The sequence below is a fragment of the Limulus polyphemus genome, unplaced genomic scaffold (assembly GCF_000517525.1).
Source record: "Limulus polyphemus unplaced genomic scaffold, Limulus_polyphemus-2.1.2 Scaffold578, whole genome shotgun sequence".
Classification (NCBI taxonomy): domain Eukaryota; kingdom Metazoa; phylum Arthropoda; class Merostomata; order Xiphosura; family Limulidae; genus Limulus; species Limulus polyphemus.
The window spans coordinates 357,549-380,399 of NW_013666188.1; the positions used below are offsets into that span (position 1 = coordinate 357,549).

General features: G+C 35.3%; 1 protein-coding gene across 1 annotated transcript in view; it reads left to right on the plus strand.

Moving 5' to 3' along the window:
- Window positions 1-22,851, plus strand: part of LOC106459227 (ribosomal protein S6 kinase beta-1-like) — a 79,224-nt gene that overhangs the window by 16,111 nt on the left and 40,262 nt on the right. The window contains exons 2-5 of the mRNA XM_013918829.2: window positions 8,700-8,737; window positions 18,246-18,363; window positions 20,853-20,921; window positions 21,189-21,260. Of these exons, the coding sequence (XP_013774283.1) occupies window positions 8,700-8,737; window positions 18,246-18,363; window positions 20,853-20,921; window positions 21,189-21,260 (297 nt within the window). The remainder of the gene's footprint in view (window positions 1-8,699; window positions 8,738-18,245; window positions 18,364-20,852; window positions 20,922-21,188; window positions 21,261-22,851) is intronic.

Below are 22,851 nucleotides of genomic sequence, written 5' to 3' on the forward strand. Positions count from 1 at the left end.
AGTGAATCACACCAGATGAATATTGCAATAGTATTAGAGAAAATTGTTCGGCTTGTCAACTGAGATTCTAAAGTAATTGAATCAGCCTGAGTGCACTTTGAAAAAAAGGAACATCAGAAGAAAGAAGACCACAATCGTAAGTGAATCACACCAGATGAATATTGCAATAGTATTAGAGAAAATTGTTCGGCTTGTCAACTGAGATTCTAAAGTAATTGAACAGGCCTAAGTGGACTTTTGACAAGAAGAGAACTATACATATACTGATATAACATGTACAATATGCTTATATTCTCTACAGTGTGAATACTTTATTGTACATACGTTTAACTTGTTCCGAATAAATATATATATTTGAAAACAAGTAAAGTGTGTGCTGTTTATTCATCATTGAATTTTTTGCTAAAAAGTTAGACAGCTACTGCAGAAGAATTCTAAGCCCAACAACTACATAGTATATATTTATAATATTAAGAAATGAAAGTAAAAGCCATTTATTTCGACAATTGGCAAAAAAAAAAAACCCAAACCAGAACCCATATAATATTTTTTTAAATCTGACATACATATTCACTATGAGCAAGAAATATGATGTCATAACATACCTGTTCAACAAAATCTTGAGAGTTCAAAATCCTTCTAATTCACAATTCAGACCACCCATACAGACAATAAATTGTTCTAAATGCCAAAATCAAGTATCTGTAGTTTTCTATTCTCCAAAAAATCTAGTTTAAATCTTAGTTTTTTCACTATAGTGCAGTTTTTGGAATGAGGCATTATTCTACTTGCCTGTCACAACATTCTAGTTTATTAATTTTTTTTTATAGCCCAAAGACTGTTAATGCATGTGGTAGTCCAAATGGTGCTTTATCTGTCTTAGAAAAGTTTAAAATGGCCTTTTTAATCCTAACATCATGTTAGCACTATTTCTACAGGGACAGAAATAATGAAATATAATTATATTCACTTGAGGGGAAAGCTATCGGGGAGATTACATTTCCTCATGTAAAGTTGAATTTCCTCATGGATTTGTTTTTTTTTTTTAGTTAATCCATGCAATGTGTTCACTTTCATTAGTCATAACAAAAGGAATACAGATGGGCTATGCATGCCTGATAAGGAAAGCCAACTAAAAAGATGAAATCCCTCATGCACAATTAAATTCCTCGGTAATGCGGGAATGTAATATTTAGATCCTTGCACTACATTGTTGTTAATATTTACATTCATTTTCACTGCCATTAGCAAGAGGTAGAAGAGAACATTTAAAAGCAGTAGTAAGAATTTGCTACCTTCCTGAAAAGTTTATAACAAAATTATCGTATTCATTGGCTGTTTGCACATATGAAAATATGTTTCCAATATGATAACTTACTTCTTCTCACAAAACAGCATACCATGATATGTACTGCTCTCTATATGTTCAAAAATTTTGCCTGCCACTGGCCCTTATATTCCCACTAATTTTCACATTGTATTGCTGCATTTTAGCATTCAAATAAGCATGTGACACACACTCCTAGTGCAGCTGACTCCCTATATGCAGTAAAACCCAATCTTCATTACTCGGGTTGGCACAACTGTGGTCAGTTGTCTCACTTGCAGCTTTTCTTTGGTGTACAATATTTCTGAACTTCAAAAATTTCTACACTAATATTTTTTGGATTTAGAATTTTTTTTACTTGGAGTTGAAAAACAAGTTGGGACTTGAAGCCATCATGTTAGGTTGTTGGTCACTAATAGTGTCTAAAGCTGTAGTAGTAGTAGTAGTAGTGACATGGAACTGTGAAGTCATTCATGGAATTTATTCAAAATGAAATTCACATGAAGTACACTAAAAACAAATTTGACGTTATTTGCTGAGGATATTTTAGCCCTTGTGCAATGCAAGATGTATTCCTTCATGTGGGCAAAGAAGTCTCCTGACCATCAACCACTTCTCTTCTCAGGGGAGCTGGAACAGAATGACGAGGAGTTGGACAGCCTCCCACCTTCCCCATTCTCTGTCTCGTTCTCTGTTTTTGGAGTTAGTTTCTTAGGTATGTTCTGTTTTGTCTTTGTTTCCCGTGTCGTATGACCCATCCCCTTTCCTTTTGACAGAAGCACCAACCACCAAATGCTTCGTCCTTTCTCCATCACCTGATATTGGAGAGCATGCTGAGCATGCTGCATCCTCCACTTATGAAGGAGGCTCATATATTGGCTTATCATTCAACATATCCTTTTCTGGATACTCAACAATTGGATTCACTCCTTCCAATTTGGGGGTCAGATCCTGACACTTCTGTGAATTTTTCACAGACACAGCTTTCCTGCTTTTGACATTTTTTCTTCATTACCTTTCTTCCATACACCTTTTGTTTGAGGCTATTTGTCGTTCCTCTGAGAGGTTGTAGGGGAATGCTGCTCTCTCTATCCATATTGGTGCACTTTTGCTCTTTCCCTCCACACTTGGCTCCATTGTTGTTAGAACATCTTAGGTCTGGAAGCTCTTTTAACTCATGTGGGTCTCCCCCTACTTCTATGTGTGACTTATGCATGTTCTCCTTTTTACAACAAATAGTTTTGGTGTTTTTTCCTCACTCATTGGAGTTGAAAGCGGAATCTGCCCATTTGCATACTTCTTTCTCCTATCTAGCTTCTTGTTTATTACAACCTTTCCCTGCTCCTATAACTGTGTCATGGCCACCTCCTTCATCTCCCTTACCTATTTCTTCCTCACAGGTCATGCCTACACTGCGTATTGTTGTTCGTCACCAATGTTATAGGTTACTGTCCTGTTGGATTAGGTCCAGAAGGAGCCTTATTGATGCTCCTGTGAATGTCTGGGAGACATTTACCGCCAACCCTTTGGTTCTTCATGTCTTATCAGAAAGACTCTCCCTTTATTTCCTTTCACCACCTCCCTTATCTACCTTTCCTGTTCCTCCCCCCCTCATCGGGATCCTCTGTCCAGCCATCATCTGTCAGATGGTTCAGGACCTTCTATTCTTCCCAGTTTTTATTCCAGTCTTTTGTAGTCTCCAAAAAGACCAGGGATTGGCATACTATTATTGTTTTCTCCCACTTGAAACACTAGTTGAAAGTTTTTCAGTTCACCAGGGAGTCTTTTCTGTCTCTTTGATGGATTTTTACTCCACATATTTGGATGGCAAAGTTAAATGTCTCAGATGCTTACCTCCATACTCCCATTTCCCCAGCATCCTGTTGTTGTCTTCTCTTTATCCACAGGGATCATACATATCAGTTTTGACTTGTGCTTTCAGGCTGGCTTCGGTTACCTGTGTTTTTGTTGAGTAATCAAAGCCTTTGCCTGACTTCTTCATTCACAGGGGCTTCATTTCCATTATTACATGGACAGCTGGCTACTTCTAGCTCCTTCACTTTCAGCCTCTTCCATCAACATGCAGTTTCTTTTCGAGGAAGCTGTGCTAGTGAGTTGGCTGGTTAAGGTGGAGAAGTTCATTCTCACACTGACTCAATACCTTATCCATTTTGGGGTATTCTTCAACTCCCATATCAGTCGGGCCCAGCCTTCTCCCCTCTGACTGGGTTCTGTGGAGGTTATAATTTAGAAGGTGCAATTTTTACCTTTTCTTCCTGCATGAGAGGTTCTTTCTCTTTTGGGGACTTGGGCTTCCTTGGAGACTTTTATTCCCCTTGGCCATGCCTACATGTTGTCTCTCTAGTGGGTCCTTCAGGATCAGTTGAACCTCACCAGAGATTCCCTGGATTACCCTGTATCTCTTCCTCTTTCCCTCCATACTGATTTTGTCTGGTGGCTGCACAGGGACAACACAATGGTTGGTGCCCCTCTTCCTCCTCCATGAAAAGAGATGCATCTTTTTATGGATACTTCTCTGTCAGGCTGTGATGTGTACTGCAACACTCAAAAGATGTCAGGCTGTTGGTCTTCAGTTGAGTAGAGTTTACACATCAATAATCTGGAACTCCTGGCTGTTTGACAGGTAATGGATCATTTCTTGCTGTCTTTGAGGGGATAAACAGTGATGATCCACTCCAACAACTCGCCTGTTGTTTCTTACATCACTCAGAAAGTGTGCATCCAGTCATGGTCACTGTGTCTTCACACATTGGGCATGCTGTTCTGTGCTCTTGGTTGGGTACTCCTTGGCTGGATGTGTTTACTCCCCCATCTGAATATCAAACTCCCTCTATTTTTGTTTCCTGTTTCTCATCCTTCGGTTTTGGTGATAGACACCCTCAGTCAGGATTGAAAAGACCTCTACACTTATGCCTATCCTCCCCATCTGTCTTCTTCCCGTTGTTTTTTCCATTATTCAAACCAGTCTGTGTTGAGTCTTTCTAGAGGCTCCATTCTAGCCAGCTCAACCTTGGTTCCTTCTACTTCTCCCTTTTCAATTGTCACCATCATTACCTCTTCTTCTCTCCTCTTCCCCTCTCTGTTAGCCTCAATTGGCAATGCTTCATCCATCTGTTGCCACTTTCCGGATTTGTGCATGGCTTTTGTCCAGTTCCTTGCTTGAGATTCTGGACTTTCCACCTGGGTAGCATCCCTTCTTTCTCACCCCATCTGCTTCTCTTCCTTGTCCTTGTACCAACCTTATTGGTATATATTTTGCCATTGGTCTGTTTTTTGGGGATTTATCCCTTCCTTTTTTTCTGTCTCTCACTTTTCTGAATTTTCACCTAGCTTTTCAATAATTGTCTTTCTGTTTTGACCATTGCCATTTATAGAGCCATGTTATCATCTACCTTTTGTTTTTCCTGATTCTGCCATGGTATTTTCTTCTTCTGTTATTTTTGTCTTGTTTCATTCCATTCGTCTCCATTGTCCTCCTCGACCTATTCCCTTGCCAGATTGGAATCTTAGTGTTGTCTTCCATGGCTTATCTCTACCTGCATTTGAACCTTTGGCTTCCTGTTGCATATATCACCTATCCTTGAAAACCTTATGGATGCCGAGGTTGAATGTGTTTGCTGTTGATGTCTCCCACATCTTTTACTGCTGAACTTATGTTCTCTTTTATCCTAACTGTACTTTCCTACCAAAAACCTCAGCTGCATGTGAGGATAATGTTGGTTTCACTTCTATTTCCCTTCCTTTCATTTCATATACATGTTCCTGGTCTGATCCCAGTTGTATACTGGTTGTGTCTGGTCAGGGCTCTGAGGTGTTATGTGGCTCGCATGGCTGCTTTCCTTGGTTCCTGTTTGTTTATACTCTGGAACTCTTCAGTTTCTCATGATCTTTCTCCTATTACCCTGACTGGTTGGGTTTGGCAACTAATCTATATAGCCTATTCCTCCTTGTCTCCTGACTTCTTACCTTTTCTGTGTGTCTATTCATCAGATTCGTCACCTCACAATGTCTTTGACTGCTTGATTTCCATGTCCTTTGAAGATTATCCAGGTTGGCATGTGGACTACACCTCATACTTTCGTGTCACGTTATCTGCATCATCTGGATGTTTCTTTCTCAGCCAGATATTGTCTACCTCCTGTTGCCATCCTTCACTCATTGGTTCATCTTTGAGTGGGTGTCATTTTTTTTTATTTCATAATACAGGGGCCTCCTTGCTTTTTTATTGGATTCCTCACTTTGGCGAGTAGTACCTTTCCAAGTATACTACTTCTTAAATTCTCACTGTGTGACTGTTCAGTTGCTAATGCTCCTTGTTGAGATGGGGTATTCCACAAGACCGCTTGTAGGTTCATCCTCATGGTGTTTTTCTTTATGAATATATTTGTTCCAGACTGTAAACTCATGGATTAAAATGAGTTAAAGCAGAAGGGAAATGCTGCCCTTCCCTGCCATTCTCTTGATTGTACAAATTGGGTTTAGTCTGATTTTCAAAATAAGGTTACTTGGTCACCCATTGCACTTTCTCTGGTGATGTGTTCCTCCAGACTGTCCAACTGTTGTTGGTCGCATTGGTTATTCAAACATGATAGCTTGGGTTCTCAGAAGGGAAACACTTCTTCCTTTCTGGTTCCTGGTAAAGGACCCTTCTCCTACCCTGGGCCAATTGATCCAATCTCTGTGCCTCTGGCTTTGGACTGGAGTTGACATCCCACTTATGTTCCAATGCACCATAGCCACTCTACATCAATGACACTTTTTGGGGTTTATATCATTTCGATTTGTTCCACAATACATTCAACCATTTCGGGTGAGGAGTATACCTGGTTCAGATGCGATGTAGTCTCCCATATGTATGTTTCCTCTCCATTGAGATGACACACACAACTTGTTCTCTTCACATGTTTCTGGGGGTGACTCAGTTAGGTTAATTCTACACTGGTCCTTCCAGTGGGTCAGTGTGGGATTCTAACTGTTTTGTGAGAAGACGTAAAGTTATTCTATCGGAAGTTAATATTTTTCTAAACTGAAAATGTTTCCAACAGATACCTCTTCTCACACTTCAAGTTTTTTTTTTTCGTTCTTAATCTCAAAGTGAAGATTGGGTTCTACTGCATAGAGTCATCTGAGCTAGGAGGGTGTGTCACACTCCTTTTAGTGGAGGGTTGTCATATGCTTACTTGCATGCTACAACACAGCTATACCACATGAAAAACATGTGGAGATCAGTGGGAGTGTAAAGGCTAGTGGCAGGTGAAAACTTTGCACATATAGAGTTCAGTAGGAATCAAGGTAAGTATTTATCGGAAATATATTTTAGTTTAGGAAAATATTAACATCTTAAAAAAAAGCAAAAATATTAGGTGCTGTTTTAAATGGATTTCATTGCCATAATACCACATAATAAATTGGTTTCCTGAAACAACCTTGTGCTTAACTGTTTGTGAATCTAGTACAATAATTTTTTTATATATTACAGATATTGTTTAAGCCTATAGTATTTACATTTCTTTTCATTAAGAGTATATAAAAAAAACAAAATCTATACTTAATATTGCACCAATATAATACCAATATTCTATCAACTCAGATATGATCTAATTTTATTCTTCAAATTTAGAGTAATGTAAATGCAACTTGCTGTTCAGTTTCCTTGAATCCCAATTACCTTGCAGTCACAACTGTAATCAATGTACCATACATGTAAGCCTCTCAGGTGTCTCTATGGGGCAGTATTAATCTATGAATTGTATCCATTAATCAGGAAGCTCTGTTAATAATAACTTCCTGCTATTTGAAAAGTTTTTAAAACATTCATATTTAAATTAAAAAAAAATTGAAGTACGTATTTACGTGTGCTTTATTACGGTACCAGGAAAATGATCTTACATCAAATAACAAGTAGCAAAATAATAGTTTTAGGCATCAAAATTCTGAGACCCCTATTAACACATACATGTCCCCTTCTAGAGCATTGTCATGGACATATATATGGGACACACTATTAAGCTTATTTTAGCTAGCAAAGTTTATTATTAATTGTATGAGTTTGAAACTTTGTATTACCATGAATAAATGGTATTCCCTCTCAAACCTTCCAAAGTTTACCAGTTTTTCAGATAGGTACTACGTATCTTAAAAATAAACCTGGCACAAGAAGATTGTGTATTTACGGTAACAGTGTGGAGATTGGATATAAATCACTATTATGGTTAGTAGCCTATACTATAATTTAAACCTAATTATTAATTAGTAACTCCTATTTATATTTGTAACAAAATATTAATTACTAACTAGGGTTCTATTACATTTTGACTGTTAATCTGCTGCCATCTGTGGGAAGTCTTGAGAAGAACAGAACCATTTCTGTGTTTGTAGTGGCTGAGATTCAGTCCTGGGTCTTTTTTGATGGAAGTGTGGTGTATTATTCAGTCAGCTAGGGTCTTCCCCATTTAGAACTTGAATGAACTAACTATTTTAATGTTTTAAAATACTCAGTCAACCTAGCATAGTAGTCAGTAAGACCTGTATACCCTCTTGAATGAATAAAAAGGAAAGAATAAATAATGGAGAAGAACATAAGATAGTTTATAGCAAATCTTAACTAGTAATATTCATCTATTTGCTACCGGGTTTTGAACATTACTTGTACCAAAAAATAACCTCTTACCTGTCAATTTCATACAATAATAATGTCAAAAGGTTTTTAAATATTCAGGTGAATGAGATAACTAAACTCATAAAACTGTGCCAGTTGGTATGGCTGGAGAAATCTTTGTGCTAACTGTTATAACTAATTAAATTTAATCTTTTAGATTATTTTTAGTAAAGCTTTATTAATAAAAAATTTTCAAGTAGGTATACAACTGATTCTGCTTGTAATACTCTTTAGACTTATGTTACTGAGGTCATTATAACCTCTGTTTTTAAAGTTGATTTGGAACAAATCAACTTGAAATTCAATATTTAAAAAAATATTAATGTATAGAATTCTTTAGGAACTTGTGTGATTAAAATTGATTGAAATATATTTTTAAGGAAGTAAAATGCAATGAAGTTTTTTCTCTATGAATTGAATAAAATGATAAGTTTTGGTGTTGCATTGACATTATCAGTTTTGGTGCAAGTAAAAAAAAAGACTTGGACTGAGTGGTAGTAACATGATTATTTAATTGAATTTTTTGTTATGGAAGTGTTATTATTTGATATGTCAATAAATTAAATGATTTCATTTATTTAAAAACTCTAGTATTTTGAAAATTCATTTGTGCAGTTTAAAGTTGTGTATCTAACTAGTTGACTATTTGGATTTTTGATTCATGTTTATTGGTTGTTTTTCTTCTTTCAATAGAGTTTGAATGATGAGCCAGATGTCAATGCAATATTAGAGTAAGTACTGTTGGTTATTGCTTTTTTGATAAATAAGTATAATTTCATCTTAATTTTTCAAACCTAAAAGTCTAGAAAGAGTAAGGTGATAAGAAGCCATTTGGCCCATCAAAATTACTTTCTCATTTATCATAACCATCCCAAATTTTTGTATGTTGTAAAAATGTTTCAAAAAGTAAGATATATATATATGAAAGAGCATTGCATTATAATGTTTAAATAACATACAGCACAGATTTAAGTTTAGTAAAAATATTTTAACTTTTAAAACAATTTTATTGTTTACAAAGTGATTAGCTCATGAGGAGAAAAATATTTTCTTATCAATAGATTCAGTACCTGTAAAAATGATTTAAAAGTTTTTGTACTAATCCACATTTGTCTTGTTGTATAGTTAATTCTTAATTATGTTCTGCAAATGTAATAATTAGGATAATTTAAAATTTAAGCAGTCTGTAGAGTTAACTTGTATCTGAACAGTGTTGTTTACTCCAAGTATACCCTTTTTATAGTACCATTCAAGTCTATTAAAGTTACTAAGTGTGAATATTGCAATAGGATTGCTTATTATTATTTTTTCATTAATAATAGAGTAATTTTGTGTTGGCTGTGTTACTAAAAGTTGTAGCTTGAAGAAGTCTGTTTATAGAAACATTTGTGACTAATTCATGCTCCATATAAGATGCATATCCACTTAAATATGCATTTTTAACATGAATAATTGTGTGTGTCAAATATGCATTTTTTAACATGAATAATTGTTTGTGTGTGTCAAATATGCATTTTTTAACATGAATAATTGTGTGTGTGTGTGTGTGTGTGTGTGTGTGTCAAATATGCATTTTTTTAACATGAATAATTGTGTATGTCAAATATGCATTTTTTAACATGAATCATTGTGTATGTCAAATATGCAAACTATTCTGTGGTACATATCATTCATGTATTTGTGCATATTCTTCAGTTCAAAAAAACAAAAACCTGTATCAGTAATAAAACAAACATAAAGCATTGGAAACCATATAAAAACCATAAACTGACTGATGAGTTATAAAGTGATGTGTAGGATTTGGTGCAAGGTCCCTTAAATCAAATTCTACAAAGTGTTTCCATTTCACCACTGTATGGAAATCTATTGTATCTCTTTGGTTTGCTCTCCCAGGCAGTTCTGAAGAGTCATTATTCAGGGAAAGAAAAACTCAAAAATGAATTATACAGCAATTACTAGTTGGCAGGTACCCGTAGTTTATGATAACTGTCGAACTGAAAATGAGATCAATCCAATCAATTATTACATGATGTCAACAAAGTGCTTACCATGTTGAATTTGTGTTGTAATTGCCTAGAATGGTCCTTAATAGGAGGTGTTAATACAGAAATAAGAAGAGCAAGTGCTGAGTAAACACAACAAAACTGCCAAAATGTTGTGTGGATGATGAAAAAGGTCAACAAAACCCAAAAATATGCAAGTTTTTAGCATTGAAGTTTATTTTGGGGAATAAAATACTTGTTATAGCAAAAGCTTATCTGTAGTACTATTAATTCCTTCCAAGAATTTCTTGGTCCTCTGTTTCTATCTCTATCTCTGTTTATATAAAAGTGAAAGAATTTGAATTTTTTTGAAATTTCATACTTTGTTCGTGTTTGAAAATGAAAGATAAATAGTTCTTTCATAGTAACATTTAACTGTTCCCCAGTTTCTGAAAATTTTTAAGGTAATTGATAATAAAATCAAGTGTATGAAAATGATTTTGATTTTGTATAGCTGAAATAAGATACTTATAAAGTAAAATGATAATTTATTGGACAAAAATCTAAGCAAAATAATATTTTATAAAAGTTGATAAATCAAACCCTATTGAATTGACATTTCCAAAACACACTTATCTTTACACACACTTTAGCTTTATCGTGATGAAATTTTATCTTCTCTGCCTGTTTAAGCATTGGTATGAATCATACTTCACTTACTTCAGTCATTATACCCCACTATATTGACCCTAGCAATTTTGATCTTGTGACTCTCTCTACATACATCAATGTACCTTCTATACCAGATCTATGTATAAGCTCCTCATTATTTCTTCTTACTCACTTTTTCTCAATGACAGAATTTATGATGACGGTTTTATGTGATTACTGCAGGTTTCTTTTTAGCATTATAACTATGTTTTTGATGTTTTCTTTTAGACTTGTTCAAATGGGTCTTGAGTTTATTGTTTATTTTCTTTATTTTGCTATAAAGGAACATTTTAGGGACATTTTTCGAATAAGAATACACATGTTCACGTCTCGGATATAGAGTCACCAGATGTTCCTCCTCCACCATCTTGTGAGTCTGGCATTACCTGGGCATCAAATGAAGGGGGGACCTTCCACAGAGGACACACAGTTCACCATATGCAGAGAGGTAGAATTTTACATGTGGTCTGATGTTTTTTCTTTTGTTGGCTCTGAGGCTGAGTTTTTGAGTTTATGGGAGGATTAAGGACAGACTGGTGAGAATGTAAACTTTATTGAGGGAAACTCATTCATAAGAATAGTCTTTTCCTTTTTGATAAGAAACCCAGCTCTCGCAGCTTCTGATAACATAGTTTGAGTGTGAGGTTCCTGCCAAGTGGCGGGAAGGGGCGAGAAGAAGGCAGTTGTTCATGTAATGGTGAGTGTGAATGCCCAATGAGTGAAGGTGATGTGAAATGGATCTGACCATCTGGCAAAAAACATACGAGGCAGATGTGAGGCTGAACGGAAAAACACGAAACTGAAAAACCTGGTTGTCGTGCATGAAATGGAGATAAAGCTGTGAAGACTCTGCAATTGGAATATCAATAGACCAAGTGAAAAGAGCCACCAAAGGAAAATAGAGACTCCATTGTAAACTGGTGAGGCTGAAGGAAGTGATTGAAGTGAGAAATGTCAATGACAGGTAGCCAAGTGCCCATCTTTTTTGAGTACTACAAACAACTGGGAATAAAAAAACCCTTCTGAGAAGTGTTGACTTGCTATATGGCCTCTTTGTGCCGAAGATCCTGGATGGCTTGAACTTGATGGCTGAATGTAAGAGGGTCCTTGGGGGTTGGAAAGCCAACTGGTATGAGAGACAATGGAGGAGGATATGTGAACTGAATGACCAATCCTCTTCTGAGAATTTGAATGAACCACTGGTTTATAGTGAAGGTCTCCCATACTGACACAAACCCTCTGAGTTGAGACACCACAGAACCTGACCCTAAAAGTAGTCACCGCCATCGTAGTCTGTTCTCCAACCTAGAGGAGGATTCCTGCTGGTAAGGTTGGAATTGCTAAAGCCAGAGGTCTGGAAACTTGAACAGCAAATGCAGGAAACCATCCTGTAGAAGACCTTTGGAACAGTCGAGAAGCTAGGCTAGAAAGGGAAGAGTGGAGATGGACCACTCGAGATTCCATAGAATAAGGAATACCAGCAAAAATATACTGTCTAAGAAAAGGAGCTTCTCTGAGATCTCTAAGGGCCAACACTAGGAAGGCAAACTCCCTCTAGTAAGGTATCTGTCTCCAAAAGATCTCAGCAACAAACCAACCAAGATACCAATGAGAAAGCAGAAACAGGTAATCTAAACAAAGTGGAAGTCAATAAATGACTGGGATCCTCTGAAAGCTGATTAGGAAATCTCTGATACGCTTCAGACAACAGTTGCAAAGATGATAAAAAATGCAAAATGAACTATAGAAAAATTGAGATTAAGATAAACAGTGGAATCTTGTCTAGAGTCCCTAACAGGAAATAGAGGGTCTAACCTCTGAGAGTCCAAATAAGATTCTCCAGGCGATGAAGAGCCAAGGCATGCTGATCCAATAAACAAGAAAGACAAACATGGCAGCACACTTTCTCAAATGATCAGCAAATCTCCTCACACATGCACAGCAATGTCTGGAAAAGGTGGAAGGATTCAGGTAATCAGACAAATGAGTTTCCCCCAATAAAAGAGAAGAAGATTTGTAAGCTACAGGAGAAATACTCAAAACATTACAAACTTAGCATACAAGTTGCTAAAAAGGTGCAGGATGCAGAATGTATGTCTGAGCAAAGGAAGGTGCTGGAAATATATAATCTACATTCTCACCAGACTGTCTTTGAGCCCCCTCCCACATAAACTCAAAAATAAAGAAAATAAACAATAAACTCAAGACTCGCTAGAACAAGTCTAAAAGAAAATGTCAAAAATATAGTAATAATGCTAAAAAGAAGCCTGCAGTAATCACATAAGACTGTTGTCATAAATTCTGCCCCTTGGGGTGTTTATCAGACTAAGTAGGGTCCAACCTTCTTTACACCTGCAGGCCGTGGAATGGGTAATTCTTCAACTACAGTTGTATCCTTCTCCACCAGTACATGCAGTTCTATCTCTTTTGGGGATGTGGGCATCCTTGGATTAACTCATTCCTTTAGGTTGGGCTCACATGCAGGATCCTTCAGTGGTTGTTACAGGACCAGTGGAATATTTGCACAGATGCATTGGATTGTATGGTGGTCCTGTCGGCTTCCAGTTTGCAAGATCTTGGCTGTTGATTGGACAGGGACAAGATGACAGTCTGTGTCCCTCCACTGCCCCATGTCCAGAGATACATCTTTCACAGATGCTTCTCTCCAGAACTGGGGTGCTTGTTTAGAGAATATGAAATTCAATGGCTTTTGGACAAAAGAGGAAACTTCTCTTCACATCAGTCTATTATAACTTCTAGCAGTTCAACGACCTGTGAGTCAGGGTCTCAAATTGTTGAGAGGGAAGGTGGTAATGCTTCACACAGACATTTCCACAATCGTCTCATACATTTCAAAGGAAGGTGGCAATCACCTGGTGTTTCTCTGATTTCAAAGATAGGATCTTTTCTTTTGGGCACACAAACATCAGATTGTTTTTTTTGCTTGTCATGTTCCAGGTGTAATGAATTTAGTGGCTGACCAGTTATCTCATCTCAACAGAGCTCTTCCCATGGAATAGATGCTTCATCCTCGAGTTTTTCGTGGCATCTGCTCCTGTCTCAGATTTCCTTAAATAGATGCTTTTGCAACACACTGGAATGCTCGGCTCCCATCCTTCTGGTTCTTTTTAGTATTTTCAGGAGTGTCATTCTTTTCCCCTTCCTCTCTGTCTATCTCTCTTACATTAGCCTTGGTCAGACATTTCTCCTTTGGCAGTCAGTGTTATTTGACTCCATGCCTGGCTTTTATGCAGTCTATCTCATGACATCAGGGATGGACTTCTCAGGTGGTATCCATATTAACACGTTCTACTTGGCATTCTTCTTTGAAAGTTTGTCAACAAAAATGGTTTACTTATCATCAATGGTCTCTCAGACATGGGTTTAACTCTTCCCATTCCACTGTGCCATAAAACTCAATTTCTGACTTGGTTATTCTACAAAGGTTTAGCACCTTAGTCTATTGGCCTGTATAAGGCTGCTTTAATGGCTACCTTTCATTTTTCTAAGAAAAGAAAAGTGTTTGAGACCCCAGTTTTGTCATTACTTCAGAAGTCTTTTTGGGTTATTCATCCTCGTTGTCCTTTCCATGTTCCTAATTGGGATATCACAGTGGTTCTCCTTGCCTCATCTCGTCCACCTTTTAAACCTTTGAGGTCATGTTCATTGTCATTAAGACTTACTTCCTTCTGTTATTGGTTAGCGATTATCAACGTTCAGATGTGTTTGCATGTCATGTTCACAGGACTCTCTATCACTTCACTTATGTTCTGTTGTATCCAAACAGGTCTTTTATTCCCTAAACTTATTCATGCCACCATTTGTTTATCCATTGGGATCCTACTGTCTCACTTTGACAGGTTGGGTTCGTCAGTTGGTTCGTATGGTTTACTCTGGGTTTTCATTGGTGGAGCGGAGACTTCTTCAGGTCACATCTCATCAAGTTTAATATATCTTGATGCCCCAGGCAGCTAGGTTGAATAATCCATTGGAAAAAATTATATGGGCTGGTATGTGCACTATTTACATAATTTAACAGTTTCCTCCATGGATGGGTTTTGGCTACCCCTTGTCTTTTCTACACACCCTGGCTCAATTGTGAAAGAGGTGAGTGACTTTTTTTTCTTTTGGGTTATTCTATTTCTTTTCAGGCCCCCCCCCCCTCATCATTATCTTTTGGATCCCACTCAGTGGCAAGTGTTGCCTGGTCAGGTGTGCTTTTCCCCAATCCGCACTAGCTATCAGTAGACTAATAAATAAAATTCTTGGTAGCAAAACCACAATGCCAATTTGTTCAATCCAAGGGTCATCAGGGATGGGCAAAATCCCTTTATGCTTTACTCATGATAGTTCATAAGTGGAGGTCAACTATTGTATATTATGGATGATACTGAATAATTGTGTCCACCCTAAAAGATCTAAGGTATTCTTATGGAACAGCCCATCTCAACACAGCTCACAAATGGAAGTGGTAAAGAGAAAAAAGGGGAACTCACATTGGGGAGTCCTGAGGAACGATGCTCCGAAGACAGTGCAATAGATGAACCATGTTCCCTATTTTGAAAAGTACTGGAATGGTGGACAGAGGTCTATTCCTCCTGAGTGACATATGAACCCTTTATTCCACTCAAGGAGAAAAGGGCAAAGCTGGATACACTCCCACACATAACCCTGGATGGTTTTCCCAAAACCTGGTGGGAGCAGGACCAGCCTACGTGGGAGCCTCCTTGTAATTCTGGTTCAGAGATGACACTTTGCTATTTGGTTGTGTTGAGTGTAGCCCCTTTTTTTGGTCATTATATTACTTTTCATGATCACAGAAAAGGGGTCTTTGATTCTTCATAATTCCACATGTGGAGTATCGATTCTTGAGCCATTGGTTGAACTTCATTTGTTCCACATCCTCCTTGAAATTCCAGGGGCAGGGGTATTGCCTATCAGGTTGGGGAGTTGGGGTTTAGGTTCATAATCCCAGACTGGATGATCTCTGTTTTATTTAGGTTGAGTGAGGCCTGAATGGGCCCTGTAATTCTGAATTCAGTTTGTTGCTTTCTATGCATCTTCAGGTTGGGGTGAGAGTTTGTCCACTTTTGTGTTGCATGCACTCTCTTAGTAAGTCCACTGACTCGACATGAAATATTCTGTAACTTTCAGGTTGGGTTCCCTTAACATAAAGTAACTATAATACAAATTTATCACATTGCGGTCCTCATGCTCTAGCCACTATACCTTCGATATAGCTTTGGGTCCACAGACCTATAATTCCAATGAAGAGATATGGGACTTCATCTGCATGGTTGGGGCCTGGATAACTCTAGTGAGCACATACCATATTTCCAGATCAGATGCGTCTGGGATTGTAGGAGGAACCAGTTTCGGAATTGGTGTCCCTTCTTGCATGTTTCTTCTCATGATGCTACGGTTTTGACATTGTGGCTGGTTGGCCTTTACCACCCACGTTTTTGATTTCACATTATCTAGAGGATACAATATCTCAGTTTGCAAACGTTTTCTACACTGATGCTTACTCTGTGGTTCTTGCCAGTATGAGATTCTAGCTAAAGTGTGAGCGGAGATAAGTGTGTTTCTGAAGTTTACATTTTCCTATACCAAAAATGTATTTCTGATAATACTTAACCTCCTCTCACACTATCCTGCTGTTCCTTCTCACAGTAACCATGTTTGGGTCTGATAATGGGGAACTTATATACAGATCTGGTATAGAAGGTGCATTGATGTAGGTGGAGAGAGTAACAAGATTAAAATCACTAGGGGTTATATAGTGTGGTATAAAGACTGGAGCAAGCGAGGTGTAATTCATACCAATGCTTAGATGGGCACAGAAGAGAATTTCATTGAGATAAAGCTAAAGTGTGAGAGGAGGTATGTATTATCGGGAATACATTTTTGGTATAGGAAAATGTAAACTTTAATTTCTAAGTAAAAGGTTTTTCATATTACATTTTCGTTTGTAAATAATCATTTTCTCAAAATTGGAAACAAAAAGTATGGTTCTCTCAATTCACCATAAGATTTTGTGATACATTTATAAAAATAATTTTAGCATCAATGTCAGATACAATTTTGGAGTTTTCTCATGTGGGTCTGTGTAAATTCATTTGAATACTAAAATTTTTGGTTTGTTCCACATATTTTCTCCACATATGACATTTTTATAATCATAATTTGGACTTAAGAAATGGTTCACTTGGACAACAAAAATGATAACTTTTAAGCACTGTTAATCAATATATAATTGTAACTCTTGAAGTAGCCATTGACATTGTATAATGTCATAAGTAAATAAATGTGGTATAAAATATTACACATGGTAGACTACTCAGAAGATATGTGGTTAAGAGGTGTAAAGTTTTTAATGCTGTTAAAGTTGTAATGTTTTAAAAGTTTGGACTAGTATTTTCCACTGAATTTGAAAAATTATTTTGAAACTGTAAAATTCATATTTGTGATAAAAAAAATATATCACTTAAGACTGCAGATGTTTTTTTTCATATTCTTTTTGATTTGTCCATTTTGAATTTCAAACTAGAAATGTATAAAAATTAGAGTTCAGAAAGGGTAGAAACTCTGGAACTGGGTGTCTGCTGTAAAATATACCAAGAACCTGGATCCTGTTCAGGTAATAATAAAAAAGTGAAAAATAATTTGTTAAACTGATCACAAGTATTAACCTGTAGCCTTTTGTTTTCTCTAAAACCTTTATCCCTTAGGTTAGGAAGCTTCAGTATTAATGCAAAGCCTATTTCAACATTTTTTTTTATTATGCCAGCCAAAGATCCATGCTCACAACTGCATTTTTGTCTTTTTCTACATTTTCTTTCAATTCTCAAATTAATAATTGATATCTGGTTAGTAAAAATAGACCTGATTTGATAATTGAAAACATCATGTGTTCAAGTACCTGTGCCAACCTCTAATAAAAAGAGCATTTTACCTCTCTTTTTTTTTTTACACACTTTTGGTTTGAAATCGAAAATAGGTAAAATTAAGAAAGGGTATGTATAATGGAATACCCTGTAGATGTATGTAGTGCACACACTCTGGGAGAGACCATGCTATTTTGATTTATAGACAGTGGTTAGCTTTCTTAGTTTTGGTAGAATATTATCATTTACATCCACATTTTCTCCTGCTAAAGTCTCTCTCCAGTCTTTAGAGAGAAGTACTGTCCATCTTTATGCACTCACTCATCTTTGTTAATGTTGTAAGTGAATACAAATTACTGTCACATTGTGTTTTTTTTTATTTAGTTAAATTAGAATCCAGATTTACTCTACAACCTATTTCCTAACATTCCTCTAGCTGTTGCATTAACTATTGTTATTTGAATGGGAAATTAGTTTAGCTGGGAGTACCGTAATGGTACAGTTATTAGATAAAATTGGCTTAATTCAGCAAGACTGCCTTCATCTATTAGTAGGGTAAAACAGCTTGACATATAGTAATGATTGGCATTGTTGTAATATTTTTGAGTATTAATCTTCTGTTAAAGATGAAATGATATTTTACATGTATTCTACTGCAGCTCAGAGGATGTAGAGAAAATTCAACTCTCAGAAATAACAGTAAATCCAGGACAGGAGAAGACTGGACCAAAAGATTTTGAATTACTACGGGTACTTGGAAAAGGTGGATATGGAAAGGTGAATGTTTGTGTTTCCTCCTGAAATACTGTAATTATAAGTGAAAAAGGTTTTTGTTTCAATATGAATGTTACTTGACTTGGATTTAAGAAATGCATGGAAAAGGTGATAAAATGCTATTCAGTCCATTGATGTCAGCTTTCCATCACCAAAATATCCAACCAAAGTAGCCACTTAATCTGAAGGTAATCTTACTAATCAATTCATCAACAAAAAATTATAGAAAAGCATAATGTATTGATGTACTGTATATGGAAAATTTATTCTATGATTTTATTAGATATCTAAATTTGACTGTATTGCAAGATTATAATTTGGACACCTGACCCCAGTTCTTCAAGAATTGTTATTATTTTTAAATGACCAAGAAATTTTCATCATCTTCCCTATTTTCTCTTGATCATCCTAGAGATTATGCTGTCTAAACTGAACAGTTAAGCATGTTTCTTTGCTTGCTTTCCTTAATGTATTTAGCATATGCTGGAGAACATACTTGAGTATTTTTCATAAATGAATTAAGAAAAACAATCAAGCAATTCCAAAATAGGCAATATACATTTGTAAAATTGCATGTACACTTTAAGCTGTTATCATGCTTCTTTATTTCATGAGTCCTTGCTTAATACGTGGTTCAGATTTAAATTTTTGATTTAGTTAGTGTTTTCATATTTCATGTTATGTACACTCCGTAATTTTGACTGACAATCACTGTGTAGTTACTAGGTAACCATGAGAGTATACATGCTATAACTTTTAATATAGTAAGTGTATCTTTTTGAAAATTGGGAAGCATTAAGTGAACATTACAAGTCTGTACAAAAAAAAATAATTTTTTTGATAAAGTATTGTTACTAAAGATTTTATGAAGCCAGAATATGGCTATAAAATTAGACTGTGCCTTAATAATATCTGTACCATGAATGTGTAACTTATGTTAAACTCAGGACATCCTATTAGGGGGATGAGAAAATCGAAAATGGGCAATTTGTTACAAACATGATACAGACAAATGAAGATGGAGAATTTATTTAAACATTTCCTTTTGAAATTTAGAAATTCAAACTTTTAATTAAAGTTGATTTATTAACTATATTTTAATGCCAAGTTTATTGATATACATTGATAATAAAGTACTTTAATTAAATTTTGAATGTAAGTATATAAAGTTATGACATGCACACTTTGACCTACTTGTGTTCAGAGGGTTGAAGGAACATTTTAATATGCATTTAAAAAGGATAAAAACAGGAAATTAGCTATATTTACAATGTTTATGTTTATCAAACATAACTTAAAGATAATATTTTTGTTCATTATTTTAACTAATATCCAAATGGAATTTTTACATTAAGTACCTAATATTTAGAAAATTGGCTAGCTAGTACAACATTACCTCACATCATCAGTGAAGTAATTTTCAACCCCACAGTATGTAGCTCCAGGTTTTAAGATCTTACACATGTTACTTTTGTATAGCAGAGATGGCTGGTATGAGTATTAAATACTTTATTTTAATTAAAGTTTTTAATACCCATACCAGCTGTTTCTGCTGTACATTTTTACTTCAGTGGGTTTCTCATCATCACACATTTCATGACATCTTCTAATACACAAGTTCCATTCCTCAATCTGATCATTCCAATACTGCAAACCATTTTCCAAAACAAATCACTTTATGCTTGGTCCTTCTAATAGTCATATGTGACTCGGATCTCTTTTATGTGTTATGATTTATGCCACCTAATAAAGGAAATTTTTAAAAGAAAATTTCATAAAATAAGTGCTATAATTATAGAGATTTTGTTATTATTAGTCTGGGAACTCACCCACTTGGAAAAAATGGGGGGCCCCTCTTATATTTTTACACAAAACATAAAAAACATCAATATTTTTATTTTTCTCAGTTCTTACATAATAACTGTAGTAATGTCTGAAAATGCTCTACATTGCATTGTTTTGCTCATGATATTTTCCTTGCTCTTCCTACCACAAGTTTCTCCTCATACAATATTATTTGATTTTGAAGGTAGACAATGATGCATTTAAGTCAAATTTGCATCATGCTGAATTGTGCAAAACAGGACAAAACATTTGTGACCACAACATCATAAGATACAGTGTGGATGTTAGTGTCAAACTGAAGCAAAATACAGATGAAATTCCAATTTTATTTAACACAATATTTATTAAATAGGATTAAAAGAGCTTCATGAAGATAATTTAAGCCCGTGTTCTTGGGATGCATTATAAAGCAATTTCATTCATCCCTATTGTTAAAATTTGGGCATTTATGTGTAAAATATGCATTAACACAAACACTATATGAATAAAATTGAAATGTTGTAAACTGAAAAGTATTTTTAGTGCTGATTAAGTTCTGTGATGTTTTGGTAAGATTCTGTAATGATTTGTGAAATAAATATTTTCTTGTTCCTTTAGTTCTTTTGTTTGTTTCTATGCTGAACTACTTTGTTGTTTGTGTTTTTTAGGTTTTTCAAGTGCGGAAAGTTACTGGAAAGGATACAAACAAAATATTTGCCATGAAAGTTCTGAAGAAGGTAATTCTTTTTGATAAAAATTGGAATAAACTTTAAATTTTTAATTTAAATTTTTCATAAATTAGAAGAAATATCTTAGCTTAATTAAAGTTTGAATGTAACTCTTTAAAAAAGTCATTACTTGTACACTTGAACATCTACCCATACACATAGGGTTAAAGACTACATAATTATAGTAATAAATTGTTATTACTAATACTTGATTTCCAATTAAAATCTATTTTTTACAAGCACAGATTTCACTGACCTTGTATATTTTTATTGCAGGCAACTATTGTAAGAAATCAGAAAGACACTGCACATACCAAAGCAGAAAGAAACATTTTAGAAGCAGTTAAGGTAAAGCCATTTACTTTTTTTTTCATTTGTCAGTAAAGGATCATCTGATGTACATAAATAAGAATAAATTGCTTAAATTAAAAGGTTCAGTCATTAGTTGATTTGATCCATGTATATTAGTTACCTCATTGATTATTCTTAAGATTAAGAAATCACTTGCTGGCATTTTTCAGGATGGCTACATGTCAAGTCTAAGCAAGTTTTGTTGTAGCCTCTTCTTTGTTGAAAAATTGTAAGATAACCGAATTCTGGTTAATAATCTTGTTTTCTAACAAACCAATCCAGGCATATTTCTAGCTTCTTATACAGTTTGATACTATGTAAAGAGTAATATATAGTTTAATAATTTTTGAATAAGTCAATAGATAGTTAACAGCTGATTCATAAGAAAAGACATGGACATGACAAGAAGAATAAGAATGAGAAAAGATACCTTTTTATTATTTTTATTATAGGTTTTGATCAACTTTTGCAAATTGATTTATTGCACTATTTTATTTGCATCTATGATGTTTATGGCTGTTTTAGATTGGTGTGAGATATGAAGATAGCTTTAAGAAAAATTTTGGTGCACCTGTTGTTTGTGGAGATACTGTCTTTCAAATGTAGGACCCTTTTCTAAGGTGCCCATTGCTTTTTTTAGAGCAATATATATGAATATAAGGTGCTAGATAAAGAAGTAATTGTAGATTAAAGTATATATGAATAATGTAAGTGAATATAATAAGGCATATGTTGTTTTGTGTTCAAAATGTATATTTATGGTCATATAAGCAAAACAATAATTGTGTTTAGTACCAAAATGTAGTAGTCTTTTCTGTATTGATAAGTTTTGAGATACTTGAGTTTTGGTTAATAAACTACATAGGAAGTTATTGGGGTTCCATAATAAAAATACAATGATACAATAAACAAAATATGCATTAGACCTCCACAGTAGGAAGTTTACCTGTTGTCTTATGTGCACTAAGAAGCAATGAGACATTTGATTAAATATTCTGGACTGTTGGGAATGGCTCAGCAGTCTTAGATGGGTATGGTTTAAACTAAATCTCTTCTTCCAAAATGCCAAAGCTTTTTGAAATGGTTAAGTAGAGCATCCTTATACACTTTGACCACACCTTTAAGTCTAACCTTTGATGTTGACACATCATCAGTGTTATTACTAGTACAAACTACATTTGACAATATGGTGTTATCCATGCAAACTTGCAAGTTTTTTTTACTATATTACTTGTTCTAATTTAATTATTTGCTATGTTACTGGAGAAACCTCCATCATGCACTGAAACATTCATAACATTTTTATCTTGTTGATGCAGTGCTCTTCTGACTATTTGGGGCTCTAGACAAGATGGCACTGTTCATCTTAATCAATCTCAGTTTTCCATGACATCAGGGAATGATGTCTCATGTGGAGTCCTTATTTACACGTTCTATTTGACATTCTTCTTTGGAAGTTTCTCAAAGGAAATGGTTTACTTATTATCAGTGGTCTCTCAGACATTGGTTTAACCCCTTGCGTCCCACTCTGTCACTCTGTCTTTCAATTTTTGACATTGTTGTTTGACAAAGGTTTGGCACCTTGATC